Source organism: Rattus rattus, chromosome 1 (genome assembly GCF_011064425.1).
Source record: "Rattus rattus isolate New Zealand chromosome 1, Rrattus_CSIRO_v1, whole genome shotgun sequence".
Classification (NCBI taxonomy): Eukaryota; Metazoa; Chordata; class Mammalia; order Rodentia; family Muridae; genus Rattus; species Rattus rattus.
This window is the reverse complement of record NC_046154.1, coordinates 123578654-123591517: the sequence shown is the minus strand read 5'-3', so window position 1 is coordinate 123591517 and position 12864 is coordinate 123578654. Positions and strand designations below refer to the sequence as shown.

The 12864-nt window shown below is 42.3% G+C and overlaps 1 protein-coding gene across 2 annotated transcripts; it reads left to right on the top strand.

Annotated features, from left to right (window-relative positions):
* The first annotated feature begins 1652 nt into the window (after window positions 1-1652).
* LOC116889166 (cytochrome P450 4A14) lies at window positions 1653-9751 on the top strand. Of its 2 annotated transcripts, XM_032890340.1 has the most exons (10): window positions 1653-1775; window positions 2622-2746; window positions 3114-3268; window positions 3660-3766; window positions 3844-4034; window positions 4122-4255; window positions 6262-6326; window positions 6445-6521; window positions 8973-9169; window positions 9292-9751. In XM_032890340.1, exons 1-9 carry the CDS (start codon window positions 1698-1700, stop codon window positions 9139-9141), a joined length of 1101 nt encoding a protein of 366 aa, XP_032746231.1. In that variant the 5' UTR covers window positions 1653-1697; the 3' UTR covers window positions 9142-9169; window positions 9292-9751. The 2 variants fall into 2 exon arrangements, with proteins under 2 accessions (XP_032746231.1, XP_032746227.1); XM_032890336.1 differs by having other exon boundaries at window positions 8973-9751.
* The last annotated feature ends 3113 nt before the right edge of the window (window positions 9752-12864 follow it).

Here is a 12864-nt window from a genome sequence, read left to right as displayed (position 1 = left end):
GGAGTCTTCCTCTCTTCTATACCTATTATCCTTAGGTTTGATCTTCTTACTGAGTCCTGGATTTCCTGTATGTTTTGGACCAGTAGCTTTTTCTGCTTTACATTATCTTTGACAGTTGAGTCGATGATTTCTATGGAATCTTCTGCTCCTGAGATTCTTCTATGTCTTGTATTCTGTTGGTGAAGCTTGTATCTACGGCTCCTTGCCTCTTCTTTTGGTGTTCTATATGCAGGGTTTTTTCCATGTGTTCTTTCTTGATTGCTTCTATTTCCATTTTTAATTCCTTCAACTGTTTGATTGTGTTTTCCTGGAATTCTTTCAGGGATTTTTGTGATTCCTCTCTGTAGGCTTCTACTTGTTTATGTTTTCCTGTGTTTGTCTAAGGGAGTTCTTCATGTCTTTCTTGAAGTCCTCCAGCATCATGATCGAATATGATTTTGAAACTAGATCTTGCTTTTCTGGTGTGTTTGGATATTCCGTGTTTGCTTTGGTAGGAGTATTGGGCTCCGATGATGCCATGTAGTCTTGGTTTCTGTTGCTTGGGTTCCTGCACTTGCCTCTCGCCATCACATTATCTCTATTGTTACTTTGTTCTGCTATTTCTGACAGTGGCTAGACTGTCCTATAAGCCTGTGTGTCAGGGATGCTGTAGACCTGTTTTCCTGTTTTCTTTCAGCCAGTTATGGAAACAGAGTGTTCTGCTTTCGGGCGTGTAGTTTTTCCTATCTACAGGTCTTCAGCTGTTCCGTTTGGCCTGTGTCCTGAGTTCACTAGGCAGGTCGCTTGGAGTAGGAAGGTTTGCCTTCCCTGTGGTCCCGAGGCCCAAGTTTGCTCGTGGGGTGTTGCTTATGAGCTCTCCGTGGGGGCAGCAACCAGGAAGATCTGCACTGCCCTTTCCGGGAGCTTCCGTGCACCAAGGTTCCAAATGGCGTTTGGTGTTTTCCTCTGGAATCAGTAATGTGGGCAGAGTGCAGTCTCTTCTGGTTTCCCAGGCGTGTCTGCCTCTCTGAAGGTTTAGCTCTCCCTCCCACGGCTTTTGGGTGCAGAGAACTGTTTATCTGGTTGGTCCCTTCAGGTTTTGGTGGCGTCTCAGACGCAGGGGACCTGCTGCTGCTGTGCCCTTATCCAAGGGAACCCAGAGACCATATACAATTTCCTCTTGGGCCAGGGATGTAGGCAGGCGTGGGCAATGTTGGTGGTCTCTTCCGCTCTGCAGTCTCAGGAATGCCCACCTGTCCAGTTGGTGAGGTCTCTCTCCCACGGGGTTTGGGAGCAGCGAGCTGCTGTGTGCAGGGATCCGTGGGTTTGGGAATCCCGCTAAAAACCCCTTAGTTCTTTTTCATGCTGCATGATGCCAGGTTTCTGCCATATTATTTCTTCAAACATTCATTGTCAGAGATTTATATATATATCCCTCTTGACCTGATCCCAACATGTTTTAATCCTTCATTTCATTCTGTCTTAGTCACAGCAGATTTATCAGACAAACTGGACTTCTCCCTTTCTATGTCTTTGTCTAATAAAACACCCTTACCATTTCTGAATTTTTATTTCCCCATTTTATCCCAGTTAATGTAACCAAATGATCCCAGGGGTACCTTTGATTCCACCTCTGTCAGACACATTAACGGTCAGTCTCTGGCACAGGTTACGGTTTGCTCCTGTTGAATGGGAAGAAATGGTTCCAGCATCGGCGGATGTTGACTCCAGCCTTCCACTATGACATCCTCAAACCCTATGTCAAAATCATGGCGGACTCTGTCAATATAATGCTAGTGAGTTTCTCTGTCTCTTTCTCATTTTATTGTACCCACCTGACAGCACACCCGCAATGACTCTACTCTTAAACACATTCTAGATGATCACATAGACTAATAACTCATGTTGTTGCTATGAAGTAAGTCTCCCACAAATGCAAAAATTGGACAGCTTCTGCTCAGCAGGATGGAGCCACACACTTCAGAGAGCACTGTGGTAAATATAGGACCAAGTGTTGTCACAGTGGACAAGACACCATACAGTGTAAACTCCCTGTTTTTGGGTGGACTGGATAGTGGCAGCTTCAAGACAAGAATGTCTTGGACCCCAGGCTTTCTGTGTGATCTTAAGTGGCTCATGTGTAAATAGAAACCAGGTTCACATCCTCACACCCTTACCTGCCAAATCCTTACCTCATATTAGGTCCTAGTTTCTGGTGTCACCATTTGAAAGGTGAAATGTAATTAACCAATAGCACGCATGAGGCATGTTCACCCAGGACAACAGCTTTTCTTTTCCTTTATATATTTTATTCCTTCCTGTATTTGTGTTTATAGAAATTTTTCAAGTCTGGTTTAGTCTCAAAAGTTTAAAGAGGCCATTTTTGTAAACTGAAAGATTACTTTGTTTCCAAAACCAAATAAGGAATTAAACACCATGAGAAAATACGCTGTTTTGTTAAAGAGTTTGGAAGAAGCAGACAACAGATTACAAACATTTGCTTCATGCTTTTAATTTACTGGAAGCAAATGAACTCAATGGAGAGGGACGCCAGACTGATTATCTATAGATAAAGAGAAAAGTTTTAGTCTAAACACAGGTCGTTTGAAGAAAATTAAGAAAGTGTCTTGTTGTCACCACAGGACAAATGGGAGAAGCTTGATGACCAGGATCACCCTCTAGAGATCTTCCACTATGTCTCCTTGATGACACTGGACACTGTTATGAAGTGTGCTTTCAGCCACCAGGGCAGTGTTCAGTTGGATGTGTGAGTAACAACCCTTTGTTGTAGAGTCTTTGGTCTTACCAGTCCGTTTAGTAAGTTAGGATTTAAGTTCAGTCAGTTATTCAGTAAGAAGAAAGTGGGGCAGGTAAGACAGTTCCCTCCACAAAACATAAGATTCTTATCCAGTTCTAGACCAAACTCTTATTTCAAACCAGAACCAAACCAGCCAGCCCCAGTAAGACACTGTGGAACCCTGGCATGTGTCTAAAGTTCCAATGGTCAAAAGATCTTGAAGTGGTGTGTGCCTTGGTATTGCGTGTTCCATGGTTGAAAGAATGACTATAGAGAACCTACTCTATTTTTAGGAAAGATACCCCAATCACCAGTATATTGTACCTCCTGTCCATAGAAATTCCAGGTCCTACACCAAGGCTGTCGAGGATCTAAACAACCTGACTTTCTTTCGTGTGAGGAGTGCCTTTTATGGGAACAGCATCATCTACAATATGTCTTCTGATGGCCGTTTGTCCCGCCGGGCCTGCCAGATTGCTCATGAGCACACAGGTTCTGTCTTCCCCCTTCCTGCCTTCCTTTCTTTGTCAGGTACATTGCAAAGACATGATCAGATATCTCAGACATAGTGAGTTTGCCAGAAGCCTCTGTAGGACTTGAGTCAGTTACTAAGATATAAGTTTTGGGAGCAAGAATGTTAGCATAAAAAGTGCATTACAAGAATTGTCAAATTTATTACATTGGGGACATGTCCGTCATGGCTCTGTGGCCCATGAACATGAGTGGAGGCTTGAGGTATATGAGATTGAGTAGACTTCACATCATGATGACATTCCCACCTGCACATGCATCTGGGGCTTCACAGGACACGCACATTAGTTTCAGGGATTGTGTGTATTACGATAGCTCTGTGTTCTGTCTGACAAGTGCTGTCATGGGATAGATGGAGTGATCAAAACGAGGAAGGCTCAGCTGCAGAATGAGGAAGAGTTTCAGATGGTCAGGAAGAAGAGGCGCTTGGATTTCTTGGACATCCTGTTGTTTGCCAAAGTGAGTGGGGAACAAGGTTAAGATTTGGCCCAGAAGCACAGATGAGATACAAAGTCTGTTTTCTCACATTCATTCAGATGGAGGATGGGAAGAGCTTGTCTGATGAGGACCTGCGTGCAGAGGTGGACACATTCATGTTTGAGGGTCATGACACCACAGCCAGTGGAATCTCCTGGGTTTTCTATGCTCTGGCCACCCACCCTGAGCACCAAGAGAGATGCAGAGAGGAGGTGCAGAGCATTCTGGGTGATGGAACCTCTGTCACATGGTGAGAACCATTCACCTGTCTTCTTAAAGGAGAGACCTTCTGGTCTTCCCAGCTTTGTGTGACTCTTCAGGATGGGCTTTATTTCAGGGACCACCTGGACCAGATGCCTTACACCACCATGTGCATCAAGGAGGCCCTGAGGCTCTACCCACCAGTACCTTCTGTGAGTCGAGAGCTCAGCTCCCCTGTCACCTTCCCAGATGGACGTTCCATACCCAAAGGTAACCAAATCCAGTCACCTATATGCTCACATGTGTTTCTGTTGTCCCAGCAAACTGGATCCTTACTTTGTAGTTTTGAGATGAGATTATAAGGTTAAGACTGAGGAAGTCTCCTGGAAGAAATGTCACATGCTGATTAAATGTCATTCTCAGCCTTGAAGTTGCAGTCACTTAATATACTCAGGGTTGAAAAAAAAAAAGACACAGGTCTTGTCATGATAAGGTTTTGTTTATGAGTAGAGGCAAATGAAAATGGTAAGGGAATCTTTTGTGTGGGTGCCATGGCTCCCAGTGTCTCAGAAAACTGAGGTGAGGAAAGAGGGGAGCTGCTAAGTTCTGAGTTCCTTTGTCACATGTCCAAGGCACATGTTAGCGAAACCATCCTTGGATATGGTCCCACCCCTGCCACATGCAAACAGTGTAAATCTAAGTAAAGATAATGGGACTCGTTGAGAATTTAGTATTTCATGTGAAAAATGGGTGTTAAACAGTGCCTTTTGGGGGTGTTAGAAAGTGAATTTTGTCTTGTTAGCTGGTGTATGTTTTTCAATGGTGTGTGTAAGACATTTAATGAATGTGTGCTGTCATTGCACTAAAGTGCAGCGTACCCCCAATACTTCCTTGCTGTCTGTCATCATCAGGTTTATGGTTGTCTAATGTATACTTCACTAAAATCCCTATCCCCAAAAGAATCATTAGCTCTACACGGTGACTCCTTATATACAGGCCATATGTACATGCCACTGGGATTGGCTCTAGAGCCAATTCTTTGGCTTAATTATGTTTTTTTCCCATCTTTATTAACTTGGGTAAATCTTATTTACATTTCTTTTTTTCCATTTTTACTAAGTTGAGTATTTCTTATTTACACTTCGATTGTTATTCCCCTTCCTGGTTTCACGGCCAATATCCCCCTAACCCTTCCCCCTCCCATTCTGTATGGGTATTCCCCTCCCTATCCTCCCCCATTACCACCCTCCCCCTCAACAATCATGTTCACTGGGGGTTCACCGGGGGTTCACTGGGGGCTCACTGGGGGTTCACTGGGGTCCAGTCTTGGCAGGACCAAGGCTTCCCCTTCCTCTGGTGCTCTTACTAGGCTATTCATTGCTACCTATGAGGTTGGAGCCCAGGGTCAGTCCATGTATAGACTTTGGGTAGTGGCTTAGTCCATGGAAGCTCTGGTTGGTTGGCATTGTTGTTCATATGGGATCACAAGCCCCTTCAAGCTCTCAGTCCTTTCTAAGATTCCTTCAACGGGGGTCCCGTTCTCAGTTCAGTGGTTTGTTGCTGGCATTTGCTTACGCATTTGCTGTATTCTGGCTGTGTCTCTCAGGAGAGATCTACATCGGCTCCTGTCAGCCTGCACTTCTTTGCTTCATCCATCTTATCTAGTTTGGTGGCTGTATATGTATGGGCCATATGTGGGGTAGGCTCTGAATGGGTGTTCCTTCTACCTCTGTTCTAAACATTGCCTCCCTATTCCCTCCCAAGGGTATTCTTGTTCCCCTTTTAAAGAAGGAGTGAAGCATTCACATTTTGATCATCCTTCTTGAGTTTCATGTGTTCTAGGCATCTAGGGTAATTCAAGCATTTGGGCTAATAGCCACTTATCAATGAGTGCATACCATGTGTGTTTTTTTGTGATTGGGTTACCTCACTCAGGATGATATTTTCCAGTTCCAACCATTTTCCTATGAATTTCATAAAGTTATTGTTTTTGATAGCTGAGTAATATTCCATTGTGTAGATGTACCATATTTTCTGTATCCATTCCTCTGTTGAAGGGTATCTGGGTTTTTTCCAGCTTTTGGCTATTATAAATAATGCTGCTATGAACATAGTGGAGCATGTGTCTTTGTTATATGTCGGAGCATCTTTTGGGTATATGCTCAAGAGAGGTACAGCTGTGTCCTCGGGTAGTTCAATGTCCAATTTTCTGAGGAACCTCCAGACTCATTTGGCTTAATTATATTTTACTCCATGTTTTCTCCCCTCCCCCACAGGTATCACAACCACAATTTTAATTTATGGCCTTCATCATAACCCAAGTTACTGGCCAAACCCAAAGGTATGAAAACCCAGGGAAGAGAGAATACCCTCTCAGTTGCAACTTTAAACATTCTGTATCCTTTTGCGTTGGAAATGGGCTTGACTCCATCCATGCTGGCCCTGTGCTCTCTCTGCAGGTGTTTGACCCCTCTAGATTCTCACCAGATTCTCCTCGCCATAGCCATGCTTATCTGCCATTCTCAGGAGGAGCAAGGTGATGGGAAAGGGTTGGAGGGAAAGGATGGAGGGTTGCCACATATTAATATTCTATATTTCTGATCGCTTATGTCCCTATGTGGTCACTTGCATGTATTTCTCTTGGTAGATGTGGGTAGATGGTATCATGTCTTTGTGTTTGTGCCAAAAGGAAAGAAGGCAGCAATTCAGTATAACACCGAGATTTTTATTAACCCACTGTCCTGTGACCACTAAGACACCTGTATGAAAATTAGTATGTTTTGGTATTTTAACTAATTTTGAACTTCATATTTCAGAATTATATTCCCTATGAAAATTAAGCTGAGAAGTTTTAAGAAATCTTAAAGGATGAATTTCTCTTTCTCAAAATTCTCATTACAGCCTCATAACTTTTCTTATTAACACAACAGTTGGATGCTTCTATAAATCTTTAAAATATGTGTCTATAAATATATGTGTAACAAATATATATATTAAGTACTATAATGTGATATGTTTAAAATTCTAAAAACTCTGTGGGTTCCTCTGTTAAAGTCATATATGTAAGAGTTCACAGCTTCCTATAGGTTGGACACCAGGGCTATCATCACATGTTTTTTACTTCTAGCCTCCCAACATTTTTTCTGCATATACAAATGCTTATCACGTGTATATAAATTCCTAATTTGTAGCGCTATGCATGCTGGAAGGGACTTCAGTGAACAGGCCTGGTGTACTTAGTCTAGTGGTGCCGAAACCGGAAATGAGGACATTAAATAGCTTCTGAGGAAAATCCTCTGTTGAGTGATGATGCCCACCACTAGCTGATGTGTGCAGTGACAGAGCTCTGAGGGAGACGAGCAGCTAAAAGGCTGCCATAAAAAATTCCAGAGTCTACAGGACTCATCCTGTAGACCACAGATTCCCCCTAAGATTTCTTAAGGGTTGGATACAATGGTCATCAGAGTTAATATGTCTCCATGGATCACAAGGGGGAGAAAATGAAAGGTAAGGATTTCTTCTGATTTACCAATTCTGTGAAACTTAAAGCTGTGGATTAGCTCCCACAGAACAGGCTTCAGATGTGGCATTTTACTGGAAGACATCTGACTATCCCATAGTTAAGAATGTCATCTTAACCAGCTAAAAGCATACTGCAGCCATTGGAGGATAGGAGAGTCGCAGGTTGTTAAGTTCCTAGCTTACATATCCTTATCCTCTATGCATATTATTGTGTTTTTAGAATTCAACTCCGTTAATTCAAATGAAAAAGAATTTTAAAAATGTACTTTTTTCTGCCACATTCCTTGCTGAGACAGGAGAATGTAGCCAATCACCTATACCTGATGCAGCCATCATTCCTTCTTCCTGCCTTAGACTCATGTGTCCCTCATTGACATCTTATGAAAAGTTACACACTCCTTGCTGCCCTATAGCCTGAAGTGTGGTGGGTCCTTGAGTAAAGCACCCTTGCTACCTTAGAGTCCAGGAGGAGGTGAATGCCACAGAGGATAGGGAGCTGGCTGACTCTTAGCTTGTTGCTTGGGCGTGGTAGCAAGGGTGAAGTGAAGCGTTAGTGGCAGTTTCAGCCACATGAGTTGAAATAGGAAGTGGAGTTATACAGGTAAGAGGTGGTAACTCAACAAACCTTCACTAAGAATGGTTATGTCTGGTGCACCTGGAGCTGTCCCACATGACGGTGTGCATAGTAGGAAGAGTGTTGCGAGGGTGACTGTGGGGATCCAAAGACCAAGATAGGAAAATGCAAATGCAAATAAGGCCTTTTCTGGAATAAGATTATATGGGTACTGATGATGGTAGCCTGGGGGAAATGAGGGATTAGAGCCTGAAAGCTGAGTGGGAGGAAGATGGAGGACCAGCTTGAGGATCCCCAATCAGATCCATTCACTACAAGCTTCTACCACCAATATTTGACTCCCATTGTAGAATCAATCCATTTTTGTACATAGATGATAATCCCCAAGATGGTGACATACCCCTTCTCATATTGACCAGAATAGGAGTATTCACACTGGAGATCCAGAGACTGTTAGTGGAGAGAATTGGCTAGTTAGTAATTACCTCATTAAATAACTCATGCGCTTGGACTCCATGCCCACAGAGCTGGCACTGTCCAAATGATATTCTGTATACCCAAGAACAGGACTAGGGAAAGAGAGAGAGAGAGAGAGAGAGAGAGAGAGAGAGAGAGAGAGAGAGAGAGAGACCTAGAGGAGCTAGAGAATTTATCATAGGTCAGGAGCCTAAGCTCGAAGACAAGGGATTGAGGTGGTGGTATAACCTATAAAGAAAGTGATCTCAGAGCAAGGGAATGATTTAGGCATGTGGTCTATAAATAAAATGATTAGGCTGATACCATGGAGGGGAACCCTGATGCCCCACAGGACTGAGGCTAAAGGAGCAATACTCACCGTACCCAGAGCAAGTATCAGGTCACATCTTACTTATGTGTCCCTGCTTGGTTCAGGAACTGCATTGGGAAACAGTTTGCCATGAATGAGCTGAAGGTGGCTGTGGCCCTGACCCTGCTTCGCTTTGAGCTACTGCCAGATCCCACCAGGATCCCGGTCCCTATGGCAAGACTTGTGTTGAAGTCCAAGAATGGGATCCACCTGCGTCTCAAGAAGCTAAGATAAATCTGGTGGAGATAGGACAGCTCCAGAGGTCTGCTGCCTGAAATACCTGCCTTTGTTCCTGGCTAATTTATACTCATTTTGCTTTCTCTTTGATTCTCATCCTTCTGCTGAGTGTCCCGTCATCTCATCTTTTTGCCCTCATTTCTGTAGCTTTTCCTCCAGACTCCATCCCAGCTTGTGCGTGTACCCATTTCCCATCTGGTTTCACCTCTGATCAGCCACTGAACTTGCCGCCAGCAGCCTGTCCTCCAGCCTGCTTACCCCTCATCACCATTGGACTAACAGAGAAAGATGTATTTTAGAGGGAGACTCTTGCACTTTGTCTCCCTTCAATTCTCAGACTCTTGGGACAATGGACATCATGAATTAAAATGTTCTTAGAAATCACATGCTGGGAGAAAATTAATCCTAAAGATTCTGGCACCAGCCAGAGGAAGGAACTTGACTCAAAAGAAGAGATTTCTAGATATTTCTGTTTGTCTCATGGTGAAATTAATGTATGCCTCATCTTTTCTATGAAATAATAATACTGATACAGAACAGTAGAGAGAAATGAATAGTTTTTGCTACTTTGGGCCAAACTGTAAATAAATCCATTTCACTTCATTAATTTCTATTTCCTATTTTTATTTAAGATACAGAAAAACTACTCAGCATAAACCTATGCTCCCTGAAGCACTTTTGGCAAGCCAGCCATCAGAGAAGCCTGTTGCCATCTGCTCCCCACTGTTAGAATGGGGTAGAATTCTCCCAGAGAGGTTGTACTTGGATTGTTGAATCCTGGGCTGGTTTATACAAATGTAGGTTGGTGATTTTGTGAAGCCAAAGAGTTTTCTGATTTTAACCTGGCCTGATTTGTTCAGAGTGCTCTGAATATTCAGTTTAGTGATTTGGAGAATTCTGTTAAGCTCTCATGGCCTGGACCTGGATTCTTTTGTGACAATGGCACGAAGTATAAAGAAGGGTGTACACCAGACACAAGGGCACTCAAGTTTATAAATCACTGCTACAACTAAAAGCCCATAGTGACCCTTACATAGTGATAGTAAATGACTTCAATACCTCACTCTCACCAATGGACAGGTCACCTAGACAGAAACAAAGCTAAAATTCTGGACCTAATTGATGTCAGAAATCAAACATACTTAACAGATATTTTGAGAATACTTCACCGAAATACAAAAGAATAGACCTTTGTCTTAGTACCTCATGGAACATTCTCCAAATTAATCATAGACTCAGACACACAGCAAGTCTCAACAGATAAAGTTGAAATCACACTTTGCACCCTATATGGTCACCATGGATTAAAGCTGGATATCAACACAGAAACAAACAAACAAACAAACAAAAAAACATAACCAGAAAGCCTAAAATGAAAAATGGATCAAGACAGAATCAAGAAGAAATATAAAAACTTCTTATAATTAAATGAAAATAAAAACACAATGGAATGTAATGAAGGCAGTTATAAGAGGCAAGTTTATAGCACTAAGTACCTACATAAAGATATTGGTGAGATCTCATATTAGTCACCTAACAGCATAAGTGAAAGCATAGAACAAAAGGAAAACAAATGCTCCAAAGGAGTTGATGGCAACACCAGTGCTGATATATCAATAAAACATAAACAAACAAACAACAACAAAACCCTCAAACAGTTGGTCCTCTGAGAAAATCAATACCCAAATTAACTCAATGGTGGAGGCAGAGGTGGGGGGATCCATATTAATAAAGTTAGAGGTGAAAAAGGGAGACAAAACTACAGATACTGAGGAAGTCAAGAGAACCATAAGAACATATTTTATTATATTATTTATTATTTTTTAAAGGTTTATTTACTTATTATATATAAATACACTGTAGCTGTCTTCAGACACACCAGAAGAGGGCATCAGATCTCATTACAGATGGTTGTGAGCCACCATGTCGTTGCTGGGATTTGAACTCAGGACCTCAGGAAGAGCAGTCTGTGCTCACAACCACTGACTCTCCATCTCTCCAGCCCTATTTTCTTTTACTTAATGTATTTTAATAGCAAACATACATGAACAGCAACAGAAGACAGATACCATTAAAAACATGTACTTGCATGTAGGACAACTCTGTTAGAAAAGTACAGTGAGAGAGAGGCAGACACGCCTGGGAAACCAGAAGAGACTACACTCTGCCCACATCTCTGACTCCAGAGGAAAACACCAAACACCATCTGGGACTCTGGTGCATAGAGGCTCCCGGAGAGGGCCGCGCTGATCCTCCTGGTTGCTGCCCCCGGGGAGAACTCATAAGCAACACCCCACAAGTGAACTTGGGCCTCGGGACCACAGGTAAGAACAACTTTTCTGCTCCAAGCAACCTGCCTGGTGAACTCAGGGCACAGGCCCACAGGAACAGCTGAAGACCTGTAGATAGGAAAAACTACACGCCCGAAAGCAGAACACTCTGTTCCCATAACTGGCTGAAAGAAAACAGGAAAACAGGTCTACAGCACTCCTGACACACAGGCTTATAGGACAGTCTAGCGACTGTCAGAAATAGCAGAACAAAGTAACACCAGAGATAATCTGATGGCGAGAGGCAAGTGCAGGAACCCAAGCAACAGAAACCAAGACTACATGGCATCATTGGAGCCCAATTCTCCCACCAAAGCAAACACGGAATATCCAAACACACCAGAAAAGCAAGATCTAGTTTCAAAATCATATTTGATCATGATGCTGGAGGACTTCAAGAAAGACATGAAGAACTCCCTTAGAGAAATGCAGGAAAACATAAATAAACAAGTAGAAGCCTACAGAGAGGAATCACAAAAATCCCTGAAAGAATTCCAGGAAAATACAATCAAACAGTTGAAGGAATTAAAAATGGAAATAGAAGCAATCAAGAAAAAACACATGGAAACAACCCTGGATATAGAAAACCAAAAGAAGAGACAAGGAGCTGTAGATACAAGCTTCACCAACAGAATACAAGAGATGGAAGAGAGAATCTCAGGAGCAGAAGATTCCATAGAAATCATTGACTCAACTGTCAAAGATAATGTAAAGCGGAAAAAGCTATTGGTCCAAAACATACAGGAAATCCAGGACTCAATGAGAAGATCAAACCTAAGGATAATAGGTATAGAAGAGAGTGAAGACTCCCAGCTTAAAGGACCAGTAAATATCTTCAACAAAATCATAGAAGAAAACTTCCCTAACCTAAAAAAAGACATGCCCATAAACATACAAGAAGCCCACAGAACTCCAAATAGATTGGACCAGAAAAGAAACACCTCCCGACACATAATAGTCAAAACACCAAATGCACAAAATAAAGAAAGAATATTAAAAGTAGTAAGGGAAAAAGGTCAACTAACATATAAAGGCAGACCTATCAGAATCACACCAGACTTTTCGCCAGCTATACCATTCTTATATGACCAAAGGATGCTTCATCCTACCACAGAGACCCTTGCTCAACCATGTTCACTGTTGCTCTCTTCATAATAGCCAGAAACTGGAATAAGTTTAGATTTTCATAATGGAACATTATGGAATATTATTCATCTATTAAAAACAAAATAATGAAATTTGCAGGTTAGTGGATAGACCTAGAAAAATCATGAGTGAAAAATCATGTAACTTTAATTCTTTCAAGGCTTACTTTTAATGATGGTTCTTAAACGCTTTAACATCCCTTTTATCCCACCACCCACCACCGGCAGTGGAAAAGAAAAGCTAT